Raw genomic sequence first — 27,511 nt, forward strand, 5'->3', positions numbered from 1 at the left:
ATTTTTCGTAACTATTCTTACCGGCAAGTTGTAACTGAGAACAGTTTTGTGAATGCCTATTGCTTTCGATTAAATGTGTACCAAACCTCTCTACAAACATTCTTACTCTTGTTATTCTCTACAATCGGTCGACTTAAAAAAAAAAAAATCTTGCTATCTGAAGATGATTTTCTTTAGTTAAAAATGATTCTTTGAATTGAAGGAGTTAGACATTCTCTTATGGCCCCTTTCGTACGAGTGAAGTTTCAAAGTAAAAACAACATGAAAGTAACAATACATTTTAAAGTCATCTAATTAAAGGATGAGGTAGTATCGATATCACATATCATTAGAGTAGGTGTTGCCAAAACCGCACAACACATCAAAGTCCACTATCCTGAAGAAAGCAACACTATATACACCACTGCAGTAATCTCTCCACTTGTTCTAAAAACGGTCACTGTTGCACTATGGCGTTCTCTAAGCACACTCTTTAAGTATTATACGTTTTATGTCTGTACTGGAGTTAAACCCGCGGTGTCAGAGTGTGCTGGAAAATTTTATGACTGGCGATTTAAGTGAAGTGGTGGCGCGTTTTTGTGTTCATTGCATTAGAAAAACTAGAAGTGCTACCCAAATGGAAATCACTGTTCGTATTGCTGTGCTACATTCGATTACATCACTCCCGTCCATTATTCACTGTCCATCCTACCACTAACCTACTTCTTTTCCACCACATTCAGGAATTCCTTCGTCACAAATTTTGCCACTATATTCTCTACCATATTGTGTTACCGTCAAGAGTTCTGCGACTATCATCCACCGTAAATATTAATTCTGCAGTATTATATGTCTGGTATTAATTCACTGTAGCAAAAAGGTAACCAAGATTGATTTTAATAGAGATACTTAACGGCTGATTTTTACTTTTTTTCTGAAGCTGAACAACAAGCTTTTGACGTCAACCTGCCTAACTAGAATACGTCAGCCCCCACAACACACACAAAATATGACGACACCTATCGTAGTTTTGCCTCCAACGCATCTACGGCTGACGGGCCAGCAAACACGCAAACAACTTAAATCAGCAATTTGGCATCATTCGCATCCTTCATCTTCATCAACGCCAACTTCAGTCAACTTCTGTATGGAGCTGCCAAATCTGAACGGAGCTAGAATGTCGCTAGGTACACAACACTCCAGAAACTGCTGGAGCAAATGCAAAATCGTCGAGAACACCGCTATTCATTTAAAGTATATCGTATATCACAACAATATGACAAAATCTAGAGTATCGTTAACATGCTAATAAAATCAGCAAAATATCGCTGGACTTGCCAAAAGCGCTTCAATGTCGCTAGGTAAACAATACTATAAACCGTATGACAAAATGCTAGAATTTCTAGCATACCGCTAAGATATACATAAAATTTCTACAACATTGCCAGATCGATGAAAAAATCTCTAAAATATCGCAAAGTTATGGATAAAAAAAATATCGGTAAGATATTATTAAAATCTTTACAGTACTAGATAAATATGGATAAAATCTCCAGCACACTACTGGTCTGGCCATAACAGTTTGGCGCCAGATAGACGTAGATACCTCAAGATCACTTCCCGGAATCACAAACAGCCTTGCCTCGCGTCGTAACTATGATTTTGCAAGGCGAAGAGGCATGGCAAGAGTCTGCGATCCCCTAACCTTATACTTCTTCCAAAAGCGAATCTCACATATCATAATGAATTGGTTGTATGTTTGTGAGGCTCATGCCAAACGCCCGTACTGAACACCTTTCCCTTAACGGTATATTTGGCACATTACCCTTGATATTCTCGTTAAAGTTATTCGTGTTTTCCAAGGACTGATAAAAGTAAATAGCAGGAGGGAAATTAATTACTACGGAGACCGTGCTATGAAGCCTCCTTAGCCGACGGAAATACGGATCTTGAAGTCCAAAGAGCTAAAGTAACGACCTTTCAATCGGTTTTGTCTGATGGCCTTCGCACGCACGCACGCAAGCCTTCACACACACACACACACACACACACACACACACACACACACACACACACACACACACACACACACACACACACACACACACATACACAGAAACCTCGATAAGACTTTTTTTTCCCTCATTCTCTTGGCATTTTTACGTGCTTGCAGATGCGTGAGGAGCCAAATCAGACACAAATCTAGCAGCAGTTATCCACCTTCACACTTCCGGATAGAAAATACAGGATTTGGCAGAGGTAACGAAGGCGGGACGGTATATTTTTGAAATCGGGTGGCAAGCTGGGGTTTTGGTGTGGCGACGAGGTGGCTGTTGGGCTATAGGCTTGGAGGACCGCTTCCATTGTTTCTTTATTATTCCATACTATGTAATTATTAGTCCAGCGCTCCGTTGTTAGCATCTTCCAGGGTGCTGTAACATTTTCATCTAAAATGGTATCATCTCAACTGAATAAAATTATCTAGCGTTAACCATAATAAAGTACATCATCGGGCTGAAGGGAACACCTATCAAGGACTAGCCTAGGACGTAGAATTGCGGTGCCAGTCGAACTAGTGTTGTTATCATTATCACTACTGGAGGTATCATCATCAACAGGTAGGCTATGGGGATCTCTGCCAGTACTGCAGGTATCATTTTAGTACTTTGTTATTCGTCATATCATCAATGTTAGAGCCATACGGTACCATCATTATTCGCATCATCATCACTAATATATATCTGCTGGGTTAGGGTGGCTTGGGAGTCATTTCCTGCAGCACAGCAGTCTACTTCAGCAAACGCCAGACAATTATTTAGCTAAGAGTTATTTACAGGAATCTGAGTGTTAATACTGACACCATCAACTCTCAAGCTCCTAAAAGTCACTCAGCTAAATAAAATCGTCTATCATTACCCTGAATTAAAAAAAAAAACACTGTTCTGACCATGACAAAGCCAAAAATCATCATCTATCGTTAGATGGGATATTACTGTAGTTGTCCCGACCTTGACAGAGTAAAGGCAGGGCATTTTAATGATGTGATTACTGCTAATGGAAAGGTGGGTTGTGACGGATGGGGTATGTGGGTGTGGCGAACAGGTGAGGTGTGGGATGTGGGGTGAGGCAGGAGGGGTGGGGGTGAGGCAGGTGGGTGTCGAGGGTGAAGTGTTATATCACGGAAGGTGGGGTCAGATAGGGGTGAGGGGTGAAACGGGTGGGGAGGTATGAAGAAGAAGGGATGAAGAAAGAAGAGGGAGGGGAGACTGCAGAAATGAGAAACGGGGGGTGGGGGGAGTGAGGGACGAAGGAAGAGGGGTGATACAAGGTACAGGAGATGGATAAGGTGGGAAGGGGGACACGGGTAGAATGAGGAGTGTGAAAAAGTGTGATAAGGAAGTAAGACGGAAGACTGAGAAGAGTGGCAGTGAGATGAAAGAGAGAGAGAATTTGAGACAGGAGGGGTGAGGGGTGAGCAGGAGGGGTTAGAAAGAATGGGTGAGGTGCGAGGCAGAATGGGTGAGGGGTGAGGCATGTAAGGTGACGGGTGAGGAGGGAAGGGTGAAGGGTTAGGCAGGTGGCGTGAGGGGTGAGGCAGGAGGGGTAACAGGTGCATAAGAAGCAGGACGCACGCAGAAAACAGGAACACGCCAAAGCATCTCCTGGAGAGACGAGAAACGGTTGCTAGGAAGCGAGGAAAACAACAAACATGCATACACATTCCACCTTTCCAAATATACGCACAGACACGTACATATATATTCTTCCATGCACACACACTCACACACACACATACACACACTGCCTCAAAAATGCTCAGCCCAATCGCAAACGAAATATAAAAACGATAAATAAAAAATGTCAAAGTGCGAGGGGGAACGATTGCAGACCTACTAGCTGCTAGGGTGAGAAGGAGGAGGAGGAGGAGGAGGAGGAAAGGGGAATGGGAAGAGGAGGAGGAGGAGCAACATTGGCATAAATCCGACAGAAGTAATGAAGACAGGTGGAGACGGAGAGGGGAAAGGGAGGAGGAGAGGAGGAAGGGAGGGAGAACGAAGGATCAACAGCCAGATGGAAAAAATAATGATGATGATGATGATGATATGAGGTGAAGGTGATGAAAAAGGAGGAGGAGGAGGAGGAGAAGGAGGAGGAGGAGGAGGAGGAGCATGTTAAAGCGAAGGTGGCTCATAAGATATTAAGATGGCAGCAAGCAAGGTCGACTTTAGGGCTTATTAAATCACCTCGCTCCCGTAAATTTCGCCTTTAAGGTCATGTAAAATAGGGATTAAATTGGTCCGCTTCCCTGCCGTGAAATACGCCTCTCTTGCACCTGGATTATCACGTGAATAATTCTGAATAATAAAAATAATAATAATGTATGGGATATGAACACGAGAAAAATACTTGATATAAATTTAATGTTAGTAGAGATGGTTGCGTCTTATTCTTTTTTACTAATCATGGTGTTTTGATCTCTCTCTCTCTCTCTCTCTCTCTCTCTAATTCTGGTAGAGGACCCCAACTACCTCCATCCCTTTAACCTTTATACACCTCCTGGCGCAGGTAAAGTTGCCAAGGTGAGCGAAGGCAAAAAAAAAAAAAAAAAAAAAGAAAGAAAGAGAAAGAGAAAGAAAATATAACACGAACATGGGAAGAAAGACCTGATTAACCAAACAAAGGCTTATCATCCGTTTAAAAAAAAATCAGCAATATTTCAAAGGTCTTTTTAAACTTATTTTTAGTTCATGATTATTTCCTTATTTGTCTTATTTACTGTAATATCCGTGGACATTAAAATAAGTGTGTGTGTGTGTGTGTGTGTGTGTGTGTGTGTGTGTGTGTGTGTGTGTGTGTGTGTGAGAGAGAGAGAGAGAGAGAGAGAGAGAGAGAGAGAGAGAGAAGAAGAAAATTAAGTCGCGCGGGAAAATATCCAAGAGTTTATTAGATAGTAACTCGGTCATAAAGTCTATGGTATTATATCGCCATGGTTCACTTTATGTTCAGTGTAGCGGCTCTACCCTTTCCAGTGAATTATTCAGTTCTTTGTTACCCACGTCTTATTCGTGGTATACACTTGGCATCAGACAGACCATAAATACCAATACATATTTATGCTAAACCGATAAATGATGCTGAAAACGAATGGTTTGCTGAACAACTGAAGCCTTGTTCAATGTGCTTATATTAATCCTTAACATGTAAATAACTCTTCAGTGATATGCATTAATGACTATTATAGTCCGAAACAATTAAGATCATATGTTGCTAGCAAGATGGTATAAAAGTTATATGCACTTAAAATATACAGACTTATTATAGCAATTTATGTAAAAATTAAAACTTCTGGAATACCACAAGGACATAACTGCCATAGCAGTAACTAGCACATTTAAAGGGCTATAGTCATGAAGTAATGCAAGCAGATCAGCTAATAAATTTCCCTTTCAAAAGGAACATGGATGGAGCATTGAACATGTTGTAAATTATGACGTCTAACTCTGAAGATCCAAGAAATATCAATGTTGTCCAGAAATTATATATATCAAAAAACAAATAAACTCTCATTTGCACTCAGGCTTCCATTACCCACAACAGACTACCCAACTTCCCCATTTTCTTTTCAACAAAGGCTTCCCAGCCTATAACTGTGCTTGTTCGTGATTCTGTTTAATGTGGTATTTCCGTTTCTGTGGTTTGCATGTTTAATTCAGTGCAGTCATTTGACATGTACTGTGTTGTTACGCACACCAATAATTAGACAGATAGAGAGGAAGTTGAACAGACATATATCTACATGGATAGACAGGCACGTACCCTGACAAAAAAAAAAAACGCAATTTGAAGAAATAAGTTTTACATTAATTTTTATTTAAGCTGAAATACCAACGCTGTTCGCTCTGACCCAATTGTGTATTAAACTGGTCAGTATTTCTCTTACATTTCCGAGGGTAATTAACCCTCTCATGGTATGGACAATACTAGTATTCTATTCCAGCTAACACTAGTCTACTTCATTCAACTGAAAATGAATCATAGGAATCAATGAGTATTAATGTTATTTTATTTAGATCGTTGGGTCTTCTCATCACTCGACATGGTGTAAAGAGACTTGTAAGTTTTCCCTCTCAGTCCACACACACACACACACACACACACACACACACACACACACACACTATATATATATATATATATATATATATATATATATATATATATATATATATATATCCTAATTCTCTCTCTCTCTCTGTTAAGTCAAAGTATCGTTAATCTTCGCTTCGTATTGTTTATAAATACTTCCCCCCTTACCCCCTGCTCGCTATTCCCGTACTGGTCTCTTTCTCTCTCTCTCTCTCTCTCAGTATCGCCAGTCTTCGCTTCAGTAACTGTTTATAAATGCCTCCCAATTTACCCGCTGCTCGCTCTTCCCGTATTGGTCAGCCTTCTGGCAGGGGGACGGGTCTGTCTCGGCTCATCTCACCTCACCCCATCCAGCCAACCTCAGCTCAACTCCATTCAGCTCATTTCAACCCAAACCAACCCATTCCGACCCCAACCCACTCCACCTCAGCTCAAACAAACTCTCCGAACCCTACCTCATCCCATCTCACTTCACCTAAGCTCATCTCATTTCCTCTGCCATCACCTCACTACATTTAAACTCTTCACCTCACTTCATCCGACCTCATTTCATCTCGTTTTACCTAACTTTCCCTCACTTCAACCAACCTCACATCATCTCAAATCATCTAACCTCACCCCACCTCATTAACTTCACCTCAGTTCATCTAACCTCACTTCACTTCATCTAACTTCATGTAACCACACTTCGCCTCACCTCAATTCATCCAACTTCATCTCAGCCTCACTTCACTTCATCTCTCATCTCAGCTCACTTTATCTCAAGCATCTGTTTTCCAAGGACGAGTTTACGGCCTTGGAACTAAGCTGTGCACCAACGTAACATCCAACATAAATAAAGCAAAAAGGCTGACACTAGCACCACTACAGTCAGGGTCGTTGCGAATACACTTATGTTAATTTCTAAGAGCTCGCCCTTTCACTAAAATCACGTGTGTTGTATTCCCTCTCTCTCTCTCTCTCTCTCTCAAAAATAATTATGCTAATCCCTCACGCTGCGATGTTCATCATGCTATTTTCAAGACCTCCCCCTTGTAAACGCCCGTCAAATCTGCTGCTGCCGCCTAGAACGAGTAAAAATGAAGTAAGAGACACAGAGCACATCTGGCCGGGTCCCACACACGCCAAGGTGACAGGGAGCAGCGGAGATTAAGTTAAGAGTTCCTGGCTAACCATGGAATATATGTTTGTCAGTTAGAGTCTCACAAGCACCTCTCTCTCTTATCTTTTTTTCTACATATAGTACTTTAATAATCCAGTGTAAGCCTATGTTGTCTATGCAATCTATCATACCAGGAAGGCAACATAAATAAAGAAAAGAGATTAACATGGTGTAGTATGCAAAAGAGGTGCCTGAAAGCCTCCTCAGCTTACAATATGCCACACAATGACTCCATAACCATATCATCCAAGCAAAAATTCTCAGATCATCCCTTCGTAAGATGTCCCACAGCTAAACAAAATAATCTGGGTGTTGGCCTGAATAGTTGTATGTTCGTGGCGGAGAAACTGTTAATGGATAGTGTTAACCCTTTGAATGCTACCATACTGTGCAGCTGAACAAAATAAGTGTCATCCATGAAGTATGTGTCTCTGGCTTTTAAGCCCCGGGTCGTCTTTGACTCGAAAGAGGTAAAATAGACTTGGTTACTTTGTTTTACCGTCTTTGGCAGCGAAACAATTTATCGAAAGAAGTCTTAACACTGACTGCAAGTAGGCTATATCTTAAAGCAGAACTAAATTGACCAGTGTTAACCTGAACGGAATACGTGTGTGCATGTCAGTGAAAGGGTTATCCGGTGGCAGGAACTTTGGATCAGCAGGAACATAACTCACAAACTTGCCTACACTCTCACACTTTCCACTAACAAACTTACACTTCAGGGCAGTTCAGGTACACTCTACATCCCTGCCTTCGGGGAAACTGGCCTTAAGCAATGTCTTGCCTTGTGTTTCCGTGCATCTGGCAATTCTGAGTACCGGGTACCTTCAGTCAGAAACAAAATTATTTTCCTTTAACGAGTGATATAATAGAAAAAATATACGGTTGCTGAACTATGATATACTGTACAATACATCATTTCAGAGGTCTTCGTTCTGTTTCACAATGTAAAACACCGAAGAAGTCCTGAAGCATAATCAGTTTTCGACGGTACAATACTTTCGATTCCATAGAAAAAAAATACGCCTGCTTGTGACGTCTATGCTTGAATTCTTGCTTCACTCGCCCCGTAGATTTCCCTGATTAAAGAATTAGCTGTGTTAGTTCAGTAAGCCAAAAGATTCAGTTTCTGGGAGGGACATCATGCTTCCCTACCCTATCCGACCCGAGGTACATACACTCTAATTAGATACGTTAGCTCGTTTTCACTGACTTGAATCCGCTGATGACCATCAGTGGTGAGCATCACCGAATGTACCTTCGTACCCTCTACTTAATTAAATTCTGCGGACCAGTTTGTTTTGAGTGGCTTACCAATGGGTCTGGAGAACTCAGGCGCTGCGTTACTCCGCCACATTAATCAAACATACAGATAAAGCTAAAAACAGTGGTCACGTACCAGACAAACAATTGCTAGCCAAGTGCTGATGTGGGGTGAATTAATCTTCTATTTCTCCAAAGATAAGAGCTACTTACCCAGTTATCGTAATGTTCTTTTAATTACGTGCAAATCCGATTTAGGCTATCCGCGAGGGCCTTTTCTTTCTCTTATTACGGCCACCACAAACATACTGTATTGCACACAGAAAGTACCCCTCATACTCTTCGGTCAGTGTCCTTCTGACAGTTCCTGTACATAACACACGGAAAGATTATTTAGTGGAGTCCTTGGGCGGGTGTCGAGAAGGTAAAGGCCGTGGTTGTGTGGCTTATTTTGGCAACTGGTTTGTTTGTGGACTGAAAGTTAAGGTGTGTAACCTTTGGGGGCGAGAATGTTTGTATATTTGCGTGGGTTTCTTGCATGTGTATAGATGCCTGTAGATGTTTGGCGTGTGCACAGTAGCCAAGTTGGTGACGTCAGCAAGACAAACGAGGTGAAATTATTTGCGCTGATAGACCAAGTTTGGTAGAGTGAAGCCAATGTTAGAATTTACGGTCTCGTCCTTGTCACAGTTCTTCTTTATTAACTACCCACTGTCCGATAACATCTTTTTATCTTGTTCTCGCTCCAGTTTTCACGTGCAGGTTTCAGGAGTATAAAAATGTACCTTAGCATCAAGCGTTGTTTCGCTGGCTGAGAGAAATGAGGAGCCGAACGTTTATTACTTTGGAAAGTGATACGAGCAACACTATCAAAACTATTCCTGGGTGCGCCTTTGTAATATATCACTTTCTTCTACCTATTCCTGTGCCTTATCTACCATTATTTATTTATTTAATCGCAGGCATATTATCTTCTTAGCCACGATGATGGTTTTAGCAGTATATTCTTTGTATCTCCAGACTAAGTTGTTGAAACAGGATGAGACTTTTCAAATAAAATTAATTACCGCCTTCATTGACCAACTCACTTGCATATGTCTCTCCTGATTTAAATATAATCGTCTGGTAGAAGAAAATAATAAACTGTAATAGAAATACCATCGTACTGAACAGGTTATATTGCAGATACTGTACAGTAGGTATCAGAGGTGCAACTAGACAACAAAGAAAAACAATGGGAAATATCAGCTAAACATCAAGAAAGGAGAAACAATAAAAAAAGGTGGGAAAGTATGCAAGATAAACAATAAACAACTTCACAGGAGAATACACTTAATTTCTTAAAACTGTAGGTTATCTTTTATTTTATTCTCGTTACTCTCTCTCTCTCTCTCTCTCTCTCTCAGACGCGTCAATTGGTCTGGCAGGAAGGACGGTAAAAATGCTTGATAATGTTGGCCTCTCTTGCCGGCACCAGACCAGAGCTATCTAGTTAGTTGGACAGACCTTGGCATTCCTGGGGTCCTCATACCCTCCTTATACCCCCCCTTATACACCTTATACGTGCCTCATACACACACACACACACACACACACACACACACATATACACACCATACCTTCTCAGTCGACGAAACGTATTATCTAAGCTTAAGGGAACCAAAGATGAAACTCTGATCCAGTCGTCATATCGAGAAGAGGTCATTACAAAGTAAATAACAAGCTCGGTTCATTGCGACTCTTCTGGAAACATTGCCTTTGAAATATTGGACGCTGCAGGCAAAACCAAAATGAGTAAAACTGTTTCATACGCGTAGGTGATCAGATAAGTACATGAAGGACTCAGAATACAGATATATTTTTTCATTTGGGAGAAGGGGGGAAAAAAATGGGTCAGAGTTTGTGGGTAGACGGATGCTTCGTGGCCATCGTGGGGTTAAGGAAGGCACGGAAGCGGTTTAGCACGCCTAACTCTTGTGAAGCTGAATTTCGCAAGAGAAGTGATCATACTGAGGGAGTTGACGCACGGGAATAGATGAGAGAGAGAGAGAGAGAGAGAGAGAGAGAGAGAGAGAGAGAGAGAGAGAGAGAGAGAGAGAGAGAGAGAGAGAGAGAGAGAGAGAGAGAGAGAGAGAGAGAGAGAGAGAGAGAGAGAGAGAGAGAAAGAAAATGAGACACCAAGTCAGACAGACACTTGGTGAGCGAGAGAGAGAGAATGGAGATGGGAAAAAGTGGAAGAGGGAGAGAGTGAGCGAGACACAGCAAGGAAAGCCGAAAGGTCAGGGGGCGAGAGAGGCGTAATATTAAATGAAAGTCAGAACAATAAGGTAAAGGTTGAGAGAGAGCGAGCGAGAGAGAGAGAGAGAGAGAGAGAGAGAGAGAGAGAGAGGAAATCAAATATATCAGAAAGAAAAGGCAAAGAGGTAAGACACAGTGAAGAAAGCTGAGGCAACTACCGATTTGAGTGAGTGAGTGAGTGAGTAAGTATGTGAGACAGTGAGTGAGTGAGTGAGTGAGTGAGTAAGTGAGACAGTGAGTGAGTGAGTGAGTGAGTGAGAGTGAGTGAGTGAGTGAGTGAGTGAGTGAGTGAGTGAGGGTACTGGCACTGGTACCCGGAAGAGGAGTGGCATCGTACCGTGGCTGGCCTCCCCGCATACCAGGGGCACGGAAGTAGGAAGGGTAGGCTAGGGTACGTAGGCCTAAGGGAAATACGCCTAGTCTGGTTATGCCCTAGCCAGCTCCGATATTGACTCTCTCTCTCTCTCTCTCTCTCTCACACACACACACACACACTGTCATAGGTCTCACGCTCAACACGCACACATGAAAATATACATAAACAAAACACACATAAACAGAAGTACGCCTAACACACACACACACACACACACACACACACACACACACACACACACACACACACACACACACAAACAAACAAGCAAGAACGCACAGGCACAAACACGAAGATTATAAGATATCCCAGTAAACACACACACACACACACACACACACACACACACACACACACACTTGACAAGATATAATCTCCCCGCGCGCACACACACACACACACACACACACACACACACACACACACACACACACACACACACACACACACATCTGGCACACATACACAGAAAACGCACACATGAAAGCATAACCCACTACTGACAGCTCATGTAAGGGAAAATTTATTACCATGAAGCTAATTACTCTCTCTCTCTCTCTCTCTCTCTCTCTCTCTCTCACGTGTACGTCATGTTGGGAATGCTGTACAATTGGTGTTAGAGTGGTGGAGTAATTTGTGGTAGGGAAAATCATGAAGGTAATGGTGTACAAGATAATGACTGTTTTGATGGCAGTGGTGCTCCTGTGGTGTAGAACAGGGGGGTTAGGATGTGGTGTGGAGCGATGTGGCGCAGTTGTGGTGTGGTAGTAGTAGTGTGGTATGATTTGGTTTGGTATGGTGTAGTGTGGTGTCGTGAGGTGCAGTGATAAATGAAGTGGTAGTGCTAATGTGATGGAGGTGGTTTTCATGAACTGTGATGTGGTGTGGTGGTTTGTTGTTGGTGGTGGTGGAGGTGATAGTACTGTATGGTGTATGGTGATGTAGTGTTAGCGATGATGTGATGCGATAATGATGGTTTAGCATGGCATCGTGTGGTGTGATGTGGTGGTAATGGTTATGGTGATGTATAGAATGGTATCCTGGTGGTGGTGTGGTAGTGGTGGTATTCAAGTGGTGGTGTGGTAGTGGTGGTGGTAGTCGTGATTGCGTGCTCTGTACCCCACTCCACATCGTGACCCATAAACTCATACGCAGGCTCCTCACTACCATAGGGCCTATTGGGTAACTCAGGTGAATGACCCCTTAAACACACACACACACACACACACACACACACACACACACACACACACACACACACACACACACACAGGGACTCAAATGAACACGGTTTTGCAACACGCTATTGCAGCAACACCCATAAAAACACAACTAAAACACTCTTACGAACACAGTCTCACACACTTTTATTACACACTCTTTACACACATTCTTACGTACAGACTCTTGAACACACTCTCTCCCAGACACAATCTTATACAAACTCTTACGGCCACACGCCTTTAACTCTCTGCTTTCGCCCTCAACTTCCCTCAAAACTTTCATGAATTTGCCAGGCGGAGAGTCCAAGCGAGACAAGAAGTTATATATGTATGTATTTATTCATTAATTCATGTATCTTCCATCGCGGCAGATTATATTTTGCTGCACTGACGGGAAGTTATGTCTGAGTGGTACGCCTGACTTCTCACAGATAAGCAAAATGGTTTGGTACAGTTTCCTAAGTGCCCGTCTTCATTATAATTTACTTGTATGCTGTTGTCTGATTTGTTTCACTAAGCACTTTGTTGATACTATGTTCTCACACTTTTATACTTTCATCTACCACCCCTTGTTTCCATTCTCACCCTTTTCAACATTAGGGTGGGACTACGAGCGCAATAAACCTCAGTCCTCCCCTGGATGTAAACCCTTGCAGGCCACATCCAGCTGGAATACTTTGACTCATTACACCGCTAGGCGTCCGTTTGATTACATGCTTACCACCAAAGAAGTAAGTAGTTTCCTGGGTTACAATCAACCAAGTGGCTTATTATTCACTGTAGAGTCATCTGAAAGTAGTACTACATTGAGTGAGTGGATGAAATAACACGCTGCAACATTCGGTTTTAAAGATAATTTTTATGATAACGACACGCGGAAGAAGAAGCGGAAGCAGAAGAAACGCTGCGTAATACTTCGTTGGTAACTTGGGTATTTTGACAGGCGTGGTTGGGCGGCGTAGTGGAAGGCAGGTGGGTGATATGGGAAAGTAAACACTGCAGATGTTGGAGGGAGTGAGACTGGCCAAGGCGAAGAGAAATGTTGACGCAAGGGCAGGTGAAGTGAGATAAGAGAAGTAATAGTAGGTTGAATGAGGACAGGTGAAGTAGTAGTAGTAGTAATAGTAATTGGTGAAATGTGGGTATGTGAGGCAAGATTAGCCAAACTGAAGCAAAATTAGGTGAAATCTGACAAGATGAAATGTTGAGAACTGAAGTAATGCCGGATGAAACTAGACCAGCTGAAGGAAGAGCAGGTGAGGCGAGGCCAGGTATGATGGGACTAGGTGATATATGACCAAACTGAGTAAGGTCAGCTGGGTAGAGTGTTGCCAGGTGGGTAGACTAAGACCAAGTGAACTAAGACGAGATAATACAAGGTCAGGTTAAATAAACTTGGTGGTATAAAGCCAAGTAAAACAGGGCCATATAGGTAAATGAAGGCCAGAATATGCCAAGAGTGGATAGGGTCAGACCAGGTAGGACAGGGCCAGACTCAATAAGGCCAGGTAGGTGCAGTAAGGCCAGGTGAGCCATATCAACACATAACCTCCTCGACCTTGGCCCTCGGTGATAATCCCAAGGTGTGTTTATCGCCAGAGTCAGAGGGGATGAGTTGTGAGGCGCCAGGTGCTACACCCATCCCTACCACCACCACCACCAGTCCCTTTGTAACCCCTGTAAAAACACATACCCCCACGGCACTCACTATTTACGGCTGCAGTTTGGGCTAACGTAAACCACTAGAGCACTGACACGAGGTCGCCATTATCGTCGTTAATCAGGGGGACAGGTTGGTTGTGATCACCTGAACTACTGCTAGAACAGTGTTTACTGCATTTGTCGGACTAGCCAAAAGACAAAACTAAATTACATTAAAAATATTCATTTCACTGAGTTGTATGTCATTAATTAGGTAGGATTAAGGGAAGGAGAGAGGAGGACGAGGAGCAGTTTAAAATTCTCCTCTCGCTTCTAAAACCACACTAAGAGAGAGAGAGAGAGAGAGAGAGAGAGAGAGAGAGAATAAGTGGCCTGAACTGGTGTGCCAGAGGTCTACAAACTAACAAAAATATTCGAGTTTGTGTGTGTGTTCATTTACTTGTCTTTTTAGCTGTATTTTTTGTGACATGTATTTAACATAATCTTTACATATTTTATATATGTGTATGCTCTAACACGATGTTCACAAGACAGATGTAGTATGAGAGTACGGCAGTGTAAACTGCAATGGCGGGGCTGCACGGGACTGGCAGGCGCAATTTAAAAACAAGTGACACACTCCTCGTCAGTTTGAGTGACTTAGAGACAAAGCCGTTTATAGGCCGACCCCTGGAAGGGTCTACCAAAATGGGTATGCATACACATCACATCACACCACACACATGAACATACACACTTATATAAATACATACATACTAAACCACAGTACTTCCCATCACACACACACACACACACACACACACACACACACACACACACACACACACACACACACACACACACACCACTTGCCAAAGGGACTCACACCACGACCGGAAAGAAAACAGAAGAGAAAAAATAAGTGAAAAAACGAAAGGTTCGTAGACACACACACGTGAGGAATGAAAACAGCAATTTTTCTCAGACTCACCCAAACTGAATGAAAATGCCCGAGCACTACCCTGAGTTATATATAAGAAAAAAAAAAAGACATGCACGGAATGGAAGGGTTAATAGACATGGTTAAGGACCCCTTTAACGAAATGTTTCTCGTAATCTTGAGAGAGAGGAAAAAAAGGAAAGTTCGCACAGCTGAATTATCTTCATCGTTTCAGTAGAATTAGTAAGAGTTTTCTATTTAATTCATTCTTTACCATTCAGTACCAGCCCAAACACTGAGGAATGATGCGAGCGAACATTTGATGACCAAGTAGAAACGGGTAGAATACGGCAAGTAAGGCAAATGGCGATTACAGGTTGAAATGACTATGGTTAACACTGCCTTTGGCCGCCAATCTTTAACACGTTACGTGTCCACGTACCTCAAAACGAACGGCTCTTGACTTTGTCTTTGTTATATATTCGACCTTCTTTAGACAGAACAAGTGCTGCAGACTGAGTTTTGGGTTCTTTCTTTAATGTATTAAAGTAAATGCGACACGGATCAACTGGTATATACGGCTGCGCATCACAGTTTACTTTCACCTCGTTTATCAGCAGAGCCGCCCTGGCAAAACATTACTACCCTCCTGATGATAACCGCTCCGGGTTATATATACATACGGGAGGGGACGCAGACGAAGGTGCTGGTCCGGGTGTAAGGCTTACAGTTTACACACACACACACACACACACGATATATATATATATATATATATATATATATATATATATATATATATATATATATACAGAGAGAGAGAGAGAGAGAAGAGTAGAATCTACGATAGAAATCCACAGCTAAAATACCTCAATTCTGACTGCATTCGCATTAACTACTGTATATACACTGGAAAAAAATTTACTCTGGTCTACAGTTGCATTCCTAGTACAATAATGTAATCCCTCTTACTCTCTCTCTCTCTCTCTCTCTCTCTCTCGGAAAACCAAGGTGTATACTCCGCACCTCCATTTTTAGAGATGATCTTACAGCTGGCATAATTCACTTCAGTTGTATGTTTGTCAGAGAGATAGATAGATAGATAGATAGATAGATAGATAGAGAGAGAGAGAGAGAGAGAGAGAGAGAGAGAGAGAGAGAGAGAGAGAGAGAGAGAGCAGTGTTTACTCTGATCACACTACACTGTTACCAATACCTGGATCCTCTCTCTCTCTCTCTCACTCTCTCTCTCTCTGATTGTTTCACCGTCCAACGAATAATGGTGAACGTATGCAAAAGACCTGCTAGCCATACAGTATGTACAGGGTATTCACGGTGTGGTGGTTCAGTACAATAAAGTGTTTTTCATTTCACTCTAGCTACCCCCTAGCCATTATATTCAGCTTAGACCTTGCCCATCACAGAGAAGGGGTTTAGGAAGGCTGTATCATACCCATCTACATCAAAATCACTCTACAGCTGCACAAAATAGCCTGGATACAAAAATCATTATGTAGAATGTGTTGATAGCGCACAATCCTTTTCATTCTTGCTTTTTCCACACGATTTCAACAAACCTGAGAAAGATTATTCAACTGCTAAATCTTTAATTTCAAGATTCTTTCTTAAGTTCAATATTTTCGTCTGGATTAGTACTGAAATTATGAAGGGGGTAATAAAAACAAGTAGCCTTATCAGTACTATGGCGTCATTGTTTATCATACCTAATTTCCTTCATGATACCGACTGTAGCCAAAAATTAGACAATCCGTTCCCTGAGGCCCATAAGACTTCTACGTGACACCTCCTCCTGTCACATGCTGAGGCTATCTTATTCGGGACTGGTGCAGTTTTGACATGTTGACGAATCTTACGGGTGATCAGAAAAAGCTGTTTTACATCTACACCCACAAACTGTCCCCTATCCAATCCAGGGACCGATCTCAAGTCCTTTCGAGCCACAGCCCACCGCTCTATCCACTCTACCACCACACCTTCTCCTAGTTACAGCTACGCGATTTTATTAAACTTCGGGGAATGAACTAACTGTGCTACAATTTCTCCCACCTCAACAATATTACTTTCCCCTTACTACTCCCAGATTACTGTATGCAGCTTGGGTTTGGGAATGCGAATGAAATAACTCTGCCACTGTCTTCTGCACCCTGACAACATTGACGGTCTTCCTTTCCTCTTGCTACGGCCGCAAGATTTTATTCAGGTTAGGGGATACGAATTAACTAAACTCTGCTATCATCTCACTCCCCTTAACAGCATTTACTTCCTCCAATTTCTTCCAACGTTGAAAATTTTTACTCCTTCTAGAGGATACAAAAATAAATAACTGTACTACTCTTTCCCCCCACCCTAACAAACAACACCGCCTTTCTCTTTCCTTGCTACCGTCAGATAGTTTTAGAAAGTTCTGGAGAAACAAGTACATAACCGGAGCTACTGATTCCCATCCCAACATCACCACTAACCTGGTTACCGTCAGACGCCTTCATATTCACCTCAGATCTGGACACACCAATACACCACCTGTGTTACTCTCACATACATCCTCACAATATTATCTCTCTTCCCTGCCTCTTGCTACACTCAAACGATTTTATTCAGTTTAAAGGACTCGAATGAAGTAACTGTCACGCCGTTCTACATCTTAGCTTCTTACCTCCGTCAGATAAATATATTCAGCCTAAGGAGTACGAATGAATTAATCTTTGCTACTCTCTTAAACATCCTGACAACATTCTCTCTCTCTCTCTCCCCTTCCTCGGCTACCTGGCTACCGACGACTACCTTCAGCCAAAAGATTATTCCTGTCAGCCCCACTTTCCCAGACGGAAATACCTTCATACAACAGATGCAGCTCAGTCTCCGCTACCCCAGCTGGTGGAGTTGGCAGGGGTGTGAGTAGTGGGCACAGAAGTTGTCTTTGTGTGTGTGTAGGGCGAGTTAATAATAATGGAAATGGGAGAAGGTGCCACTTTTCCTCTGACTAAGGCCTGGGTGTTGTTTTACCCTTTCAACCCAAGAACGATCGTTTACATTTTTAACGTCACACTATTTATTCGGCATAGGAGATATTCCACAGAATAATGGAGTTAAGGAATGCTATACCTAATCCATGCAGCTTAAACCGTGTCTCCAGGCTGAATAAAATCATCTAGATAGGTAAGACCAAATTCTAAAAGACGACATCATAATGAAGAGATTAACCGTTGTGCTTCGAATGATCTGCTATACATTTTTTACTGGCTAGCATCAGAGGATTTTACGATGCTCTAGAGATACAAATGATGTTAATTATGCTTAAAGTTTTTTTTTTCTTTTTTCTCAGATTCAGTCAAGATTTATTTAAAAAAAAAAAAAAGCATTCTCTTTAAAAGCAGGTCCGTGAGGTGTGTGTGTGTGTGTGTGTGTGTGTGTGTGTGTGTGTGTGTGTGTGTGTGTGTGTGTGTGTGTGTGTGTGTGTGTGTGTGTGTGCGCGCGCGCGCGCAAGGTGGGTCACACGCAGGCGTGTACGATGCACATAATGAATTAACCAAGCGTGCAATATATGATCACAGGCAGTTGTGTGATATTCTCGTGGTGATGGTCAGGTGTGTGAGAGAGGAAGATATGTGAGGCATACATGGCAGAGGCAAATGGAAGTAAGGAAGGTGTGAAGCAGAGATGAAGTTTTACACATAACTTATAGAACTGATACAACACAAACACACACACACACACACACACACACACAAATGGGATACAAAAGAATATTGCCTGTGGTGCTGAAAAAAAAAAAAAAAAAAAAAGAAAGAAAAAAGAAGCAGAGTCCCCACAATGCGACAAAAATTAGATTAATATGTGGGATACAAAGGAAACGTGGAGGACAAAACGTTGATAAAAGTTCGGTATGAAAGTCTGATGTATATGAAAACAAGTGTGAAACATTAGGGAAAAGGGAGTTATACAGTAAGGCAAATGAGGATAGGTACAGACAGTGGAACTAACGAGAACACTGAGAGGCACTGGAAAAGTTGGGTACACAAGAAACACACACACACACACACACACACACACACACACAAAAGCATCAAGTACATGGAAACTAACATTATGCACGTTGTGGAAAATACATACAATCGAAATCCATGTGCATTGGGCTAGGGGTGCAACAGGGAATTAGCGCAGCAGACAGAGAACAGCAAGGTATGGGTACAGGATACTTACAAGCTAGAAAGCGCGGCGAGCAAAGCAAGCAAATGTAGTGAAGCGATGTTTACGTTCAGCTGAGAAATGAGCGGCCCGACACGACACGGCCTGACCGCGATAGTTTTATAATAACTGTTCTACTGTGTGAGGTGGAGAAGATATTCTTTCAGCAGATAGCAGATACATTAAATAAATTTTGTTTTTAGCTATATATTTACTCATTAGACCAAAGAAACACCTTGGAATCCCAGCTTTCCAAGGGAATGTACTGAGGGCATCAACTGACGTGCTCCACTTTGAAATCGAATTCAAACAGATTTCCTGTTGTGTCACTATATTTTCTAGCATGAATTCTAACATTTAAATATCGGATGTTACGTTCAAAATTTTACATAAGCGTTTTTTATATGTTTAGGCGGTGAAATCAGCAAGAGTAATCGCCCCATTTCTGGGTTTAACATTCGATCAATAGCCAAGCGTTTACCGACTCAGTTCGTTTACACGGCAAGGCGGGAGCACAGAACTGAACACTGCGCGTGTGATAAATGCTACGGCGTCTCGTTGTGCACATCCAGAGAGATGACGTGAGAGAAATCGAAAGTAAATATTTAGCTCAATTATTTTTCTGTTATTGTTCAACTACTTCACCAGAAATGTTTATAGTTTACACCGACATGAAATTATGATGATAAGCGTATGTACAAACGCTCGTTCGCTCTTCACGCGCTCACAAAGTGCACTTTACTGGTATAGGTCCAGCAGACACTGAGAACGGGTGGATACTGTTACTGCAAAGCAGAATATGGGCACAGCAAAATACGGATGCAGCAGAATACGGGTACAGCAGAATCTGGGTACAACAAAATCTGGGTACAACAAAATCTGGGCACAACGGCATATGGATACAACAGCATATGGGTGAAACAAAATACAGGTACAACAGAATATGAGATGTAGGAGGACTACTGGGCCTTGGGATAGGCAACTGCCCCCAAGAAATAGGCCCTGAGCCTTTGCCCAGAGTCGGACACATTTAAAAAAAAAAAAAAAAAAAAAAAAAAAAAAAAAAAAAAAAAGCAGCATACATAGAAGGTGGAGAGAGCAGATCAGAATACGAGTGCAGCAGAGAACATCACACTATGGATAAAAAAAAAATAAAAACGAATAACAGAAACAGGGATGCAGTGTACAACCAATAATGGGCCGACATTCTTCCTGTAGAAAATGAGATAAGGGATAACATTTTCAAGGGGGTACTCACCACTTTCCATCTCTCCTTCACGACGTGGCCGGGCTGTAGCAGATCCTCACTCGTCATGGTGATGTTCTTGTGGTTGTTGTCCTTGTTATACTTGTTGTTGTTGTTGTTGTTGTTGTTGTTGAAGGTGTTGTTGTTGTTGTTGTTATTGTTGTTGTTATTGTTGTTCTTGAGGTCCTGCAGGTCCCCCGAGTCTTCATGTCCCCCGCTACATGAGCTCAAACCGGCGCTCCTGTGGAAGTAAGAGATGGCCTGGATTAGCTTTGGGTATGACTTGGGTTTGGTTGGGTTAGGCGCCAGCGCAGCGACATACTCGTATCATGTGCAGTGCAAGTAATTTTACCAGCACAGCACATTAACTTATTCATGAAAATAAAAAGGTAGGAACAATAGTCAGCGTGATGATGATGAAGAAAAATATTAAACATAGTGCTAATCATATGGAAATAATTCAGAAATGATACTGTTTAAATATCTTGATTAATAACAGGACTGTATATTGTCTAAATACCAGGATATCTGTAAAGACCTCAGTCCGCTAAATATTTCAACATTTCTACTTGTCATTGCCCTCTCTTGGCGAACATTCCTAAGCTAATACTTCATAAGTTTCTTTGCTCCTTCATAACTCTTTCTTATAATGCGTCAGGAAGAAAGCACAGGACGCGCTCTAAAATGTGAAGTAAAGACAATGGTTTATTAAATGTCCCTGACTCTACGTAGCAAAACCCACTTCATGCTAAGAAAGAATGGTGGTTGAGTAAATACCAGGCCGGCGCGACGCTCCCGTATCAGTGAGAGGACGGAATTAGCAGCGCTGCGTAATGGCCAGGGACAGTGGTATCGCGGGAAAAAAGGAGTTACTACAAGAGAGGAGAATATAAAAGGAAAGAAGGGCGGGAGAATTTGGCAGAGGAGGAAATATCATGCATAGTAGTCAAGAGTAATGTGAAAGATTTAAAGAGAGAGAGAAAAAAAAAAGAGTAAGGAAAAACAAAAATGACGAAGTAAAAAAATAGTGAGAGAACAGAATTATCGTGGGTTACGCAATGGGCAGGGACAATGGTACGGGGGGGGGGAGGGGAAAGAGGGACTGAAAGAGAGGGCAGAAAAGAGGAAGGGACGGAGGGGGGAGGGGGGAGGGAGGATTTGGTAAAGGAGGAAAGAGTATGCATGGTAGGAGAGGGATGGAAGATGCAACACGAGATACAAAAACTTAATCTCTTTCAGCTCGAGCACACAAGTTCTATTTTATTCTTGCTGCCTGGCGATTTTATTCAACTTGGGAAAGCCCCCTGTGTGAGAAGTCCTTGGTGGCTGTATCTAATCCTTGCAGTTCAAAAAGCTGAATAAATGCATCTGGAAATTGCAAGAATAAAATACAAAATACATCAACCAACTGAAGCAACTAAAGACGGAAGGGAATAAGGTAAAAGTTACAAACCCCCGAAATCCTAGCTCCAGCTCTTAGGAAAACCTTTCTACATGTAGTTTAATAATATAGTTATCAAACAGACAGTCTAACGATATCAGGTTACTAAGGGGATGCCAATTCAAGGATAAAGCTGTAAATATATATATATATATATATATATATATATATATATATATATATATATATATATATATATATATTTGTACACACACGCGGCATAGACACAACATCCGACCGTCCTTCGCAGTGTGGTTGCTAAGGCCGTTGCTATGGACTCTGCAAGGTATATTGGCAAAACACACACATACGGGAAGGTCGTAAAGGCTCAACCACCTCGCCGCACTCTCACTGTTAAGGGTAAAGGTCGTTGCCACATTTAATTTATTTGCATCCCAGCGAAAAAGAGAATCTCCTAATGGCAAGCGTTACTGGGTAAATATAGAACTCACCCAAAATTCCATGATAACATTTTACACATCCTGATTCAGTAATTTACCCCAAGTTACACATCACAAGAAAGTGTGCTTGGCTGGTGTGGTCATAAAGGGAGAAGTTATGTAAACAAGATTGTGAAATGGGTAAAATACAAGAGAATTTCAATATGGGAGGAGGCATGGTAGGCCAAGAAGAAGGAAGATGGATACAGTAAATGGTAAATGGGTACCCTCGGAACCAGCCATCTCGAAATGAATGAAGTTAAATTTCTCCTCTTTTCAACGCAAACTGTGGGCATCTCGGAATGAAAGAAACTAGATTTTGTCTCTTACCGAAGTAGTGTGTCCAGCCATGCCCAAAACATGTACACTGATTTCTCCTCTTCAACGCAACGTGCCCAAGCATCTCCACATGAACAGGAATTGACTTTGAACGAGGCATGGTTTTGAACGGGGACTGATTTTGGCTATTTAAAAATGTTTCGCTGGGAGGGACGATAATTGCAGGCTTTTAAGTTTCAATTCCTTTCTTTTAGAACGAGAAAAGAAAAGAAAAGAAAAATGTATGAGGGAACGAAAGAGGGTGGGCGTGCCAAGAGAGGCTGTGTGGTCACTTCCTCGCAGTCGCACTGGATGAACCCTGAGCATAGGTAAATAGACAGATAGACATAGATGCATGCATGGATGGATAGCCAGATAGACAGATGGAGGGACAGATAAGCTAATTTACATATAACTAGACCAACAGACATACACAGAAAGACAGACAGACAAATATGGTGGATGTAGATACACGTATACAGGCTGCGTGGAGGTCGTTCCGTCAAGTCCACCCAGACCGAAAATATGCCTTTTAACAACTTCTATCCCTTACTTCTGTGGCAAAATACAAGAATACTGCAGCTGTACGTTCTTCTCATTACACTTCTTCGCTACAAACATCAAATTCTAGTATTAATTTCATGTCGCAGACCAGCATTTAAGATGGAGAGATGGCAGTTTAGGACAAGTTTAACTGGTCTAAGAACACTGACATACTGTTCTTCAGTTTTCAACCTCTTCAATCAGATGACTATCACAATAAGTTTTGGGGCGATATCTCGTCGTGGAGAAGATAATGACGACTTTATATTTTAAACCTTCTACTTCAAAAAAAAAAAAAAAAAAAAAAACTCGGAATGAAAGGAATTTACGCAACGATATCATGGATTACCCTAAAACCGATCTCTGCAACGCTTTCTATAACGTTTCATCTTTCTCCTCCATCACCATCCGCCTGGAGAAATACTGTGCCTCACCCACTCTATGAAGTGGGAAAAAAAACAAAGATAAACCCTCATAAGCTTAAAAAAAAAAAAAAAAAAGAGAGAGAGAGAAATAGTCTACATGTTATCAAAAAATAATGACAACAAATCTCCACCCTGACAATAAGTAGAGCCATCAGTTGCTGAAAAAAATGCAAATTATGCAAAATTAAGCACAGTTTTACTCTTTGAAGATGAAATAATCACCGTGCTTTTAGTGAGTAATAAAGGTAAGTTAATGGTAATAATATGACAACAGGAATGGTAGTAAACCTTACTCGTTGAAAATATACCCACAAGTTATGCCCAAATCACCGTACTTTATTTCCTAGACAAAGAAATATAAGACAGAAAGAAAGCAAAACCCTCAGCGGCAAAAATGCATATCGTCACAAGTTGCGCAAAATCTAGCCCAAAATCTTACGAAATAAGTGAATGGAAGACAAACCCTCAAAGGCTATTATACCGACACAGATTATGCGGAAATAACTAATAATCTGTCTATAACCCAATGTTTAGCAGCAGGGGTGACCACAAACAAATCACCTCCAAGTCACCCTGTCCTCCATAACTAGGCCGCCCTTCCGCCAACTTATCCGCCCCCTCAATCATATACCTTTCCATCCCATCCCCCCATCTCATCCTAGGCATCCCCCTCCCCCTTTCCCTTTCCATCTCACACACATACTCAACTGATATCCTATATGACGAAATAAAATATGAAAAACAAGCCCTTAGAAGTTGGAAAATATGTACCGGCACAAATTATGCAAAATCAACTCCATTTATCTCTTTGGCAGGATGAAGGTGTCCGTGACGTTCTTGCTGTGACAGTTCTGTTTAGCGCTCCGTCGCCACTGATTACATAAAGGCCAGCGACGCTACATGCTCGCCCCCTCTGACGTCACCAAAGCGCGCCAAAATACCCCCTCTTGCGACCACTTCTCAGAACACATCTAAAAGAATGGCTGGGAAAAATAAGTCCCCTGGCAGTTTTAGAGAGACAATTAGGAATTAACACGGCCGAATTTCGTTTATATGGTAATTCAACTGGAGTTATTTCAGCTCCTCAAGTTCATTACATCACCCATAAACTAAATTGGCTGGCGGTAAAGAGAATTAAAAAAAAAAAAAACACACACACACACAGAGGGTAACTTTCACAAGGAGTTAATGAAGCCTGTTTATAGAAGTCACAGTCGGTACGGAAGACGTCTGCCACCAATATTCGAGAGAAAATGAGGAAAAACGGGACCTTATTACGCTTAGTCTTATTTAACCGCGCGTCAAACACCACCAGCACAGCCACTTTCGAGGGCACATCTACGGGACACAATGGGAGCGGAAAACGATTCTTGACAGTTTGCAGGAGATAATTAGGAGAAATCCAGGTGATAAATGTGCTTATAGTACATTTAATAACAACAGTGAGCTTGAAACAAAGTATATTATTTAAAAAGAAAAAAGAAAACAGCGACAGCCTCAATTCTCGTACTGTTGGCTGCAGCACAAAGGAATGTTGTGATACGTTTCCAACTGAAATTTTTCGTACTCTTGTTTACTCTAGGACACACTTAGCAATTTCCTCCTTAAGCCCAACCCCGGCAAGACTGCAATACAGGAAACTGTGATATTAAAGCAGAACTGTAAACCTAAAAAACTTTCTTTTCTCTCATCTGCACTCTAACTGTAGAAGTAGTGGCTGGTAGTAGTAGTGGCAGTAGCAGTAGTAGTAGTAGTAGTAGTAATAATAATAATAATAATAATAATAATAATAATAATAATAATGTGAATCTAGTATTGTCATGCAATAAAAGTCCCCTACCAGATGATAATCATGCATATGTAATTGACCTTGGGGGTAGATGGCTGGTTGTTCCGCGCGACACATCGTCATGGTATGTGGCACATTTGTGTGAAGTTATATCAAAATCTGTCCATGCATGAGGAAGTTACAGAGTGGACACGAAACTGGACGGACTGGCGTACTGACGGAACCTCGCAAAACTATAGTCCCTGATCGGTTTGACCAGTAGGGGACTAATCATAAATAAATAAATAAATAAATACAGAGAATCACAACAAACCTCTCCCAAACACCGTAGACCTCGTATACGTACTTATCCAATGAAAATATACCGTAAACAAACAAAAATGTAATCTACGTAATCTAGATGCCTTAAAAACTGGCAGTGACCCTAATCACCGAGAAGCAGGTGTATAAAAGCACTAGATTCTTGTGTGGGGAAATCTGCTGTGGCTCAACTGTTAGCCAGGTAATTCATTTCCATCAGCTAATCTACCCACCTGCATGTCCATCTGCCAACCAGCTAATCTACCTACCTATCCACTGCCCTGCCTTCCTGTCTATCTGTCTACCTATCAACCTACCGATTTATCTATCCTTGGAACTGTGGTTATCTAATTCCCTGTCTGTCTACCTGTCTACCTACCTTGCAACCCTCCACATCTGAACGTATTTGTTTTGCTCTCTATTTAATCAACTAGCAGTCTAACTACCCATCAGCCTATCCATACACCTACCTCTCAGTTTCTCTCTTATCTGTTTACATACCTGCCGACCCATCTACCTAGCCCTCAGTCAGTGGTTACCTGCCGCACTATCTACCTGACTTTTAACCCTCCGTCTCGCCTACATATATATCTTCCTTCTTACCTACATACCTACCTTCCAACATTTCTTCTTACCTACCTACATACATACATACATATATTTATAAATACATATATATATCCCTATCCTCCTTCCTACTTACATATCTACCATCCTACCTACAGTACCTACCTACTTTTCTTACAACCTATCCACCTATTTTAAGCATCTCCAAATGAAGTGCTTTTTCTTTCTCCTATTACTTTCACTCTGATATATCGGTATGAGTGGTGAAACTGTTAACACTAGTGATCGTCCTGAAACCAACTACACAGAACACAAAAACCATGTTGTTAGAGCAGAACTGACATCTCTCTGGAAAGCCCCCTGACAGCACTAGAAAGCAGGGTGACGATACCATACATCATCCGTTTTTAAACTTGGTCTAGAACTGCCTTATTAATGTTGAGCTGTGCGAAGAATTTAATAGTTCTAGTCACGATGAAGTGCTATGGAAAGGATGCAAAGCCGTGGTACTGTCCTTTTCTGCCACTGAGCCACGGAAATCAACCTCCAAATGGACAATAATCCGGGGCGAGTCAGGGTAGAACAACAACAGTGACGAAAAGATTATGGACGAAAATAATGGAGGTAAAAACTAATTAGAACGCTCTGGTAAATCCTGCGGCTCTACTGTACATTAATTTGGGGATTGTGGGTACGATAATCAATAACAGTATCGAGGTAGGTCGCAGCTGGCGCCAAGCTCGAAGAAGACAAAGGCTGATCCCTATTCCAATATTCAAAGCGTGATGGTGAGTCCCTTTTGGTTGGGTGGTTTGTGGTGTTCCTTTGTATTTAATTAAGGGAACAATGGGCGTTCTCGTTTACAAGCTGATGTGTGATCCCTGTGGTTGGGTGGTGTGTGGTTCCCTTTGTATTTCTACAGGGGTACGATGGCTAGCGGGGTGGTGTTTGGCGCCCTTTGTACTACTCAGGGGGTAAAAAGGGTGTTCTGCTGCAAAGGGTAATGTGGGTCCTTTACAGAGTATTACTGCTTCCAAGGGATTTGAGGTGGTACTGGAGATAGATAGATAGACACACACACACACACACACACACACACACACACACACACACACACACACACACACACACACAGAGAGTAAATATACAAAAATGAGGGGGAGAAAGAGGCCAAGAAGAACGGTAAATAAAGAGAAGGGGGAGGAGG

General features: G+C 41.8%; 1 protein-coding gene across 4 annotated transcripts in view; it reads right to left on the reverse strand.

The window, feature by feature from the left end:
• The window catches only part of LOC145401239 (tau-tubulin kinase homolog Asator-like), a 203,311-nt gene that overhangs the window by 71,965 nt on the left and 103,835 nt on the right, over positions 1–27,511 (reverse strand). For all 4 annotated transcript variants that reach the window (XM_080273571.1, XM_080273570.1, XM_080273569.1 and 1 more), the window contains exon 2: positions 20,494–20,722. In XM_080273571.1, the coding sequence (XP_080129697.1) occupies positions 20,494–20,550 (57 nt within the window). In that variant the 5' untranslated portion in view covers positions 20,551–20,722. The remainder of the gene's footprint in view (positions 1–20,493; positions 20,723–27,511) is intronic.

Source organism: Coenobita brevimanus, chromosome 55 (genome assembly GCF_032717465.1).
Source record: "Coenobita brevimanus isolate Jiangsu-jjx chromosome 55, ASM3271746v2, whole genome shotgun sequence".
In the NCBI taxonomy this organism is placed as follows: Eukaryota; Metazoa; Arthropoda; class Malacostraca; order Decapoda; family Coenobitidae; genus Coenobita; species Coenobita brevimanus.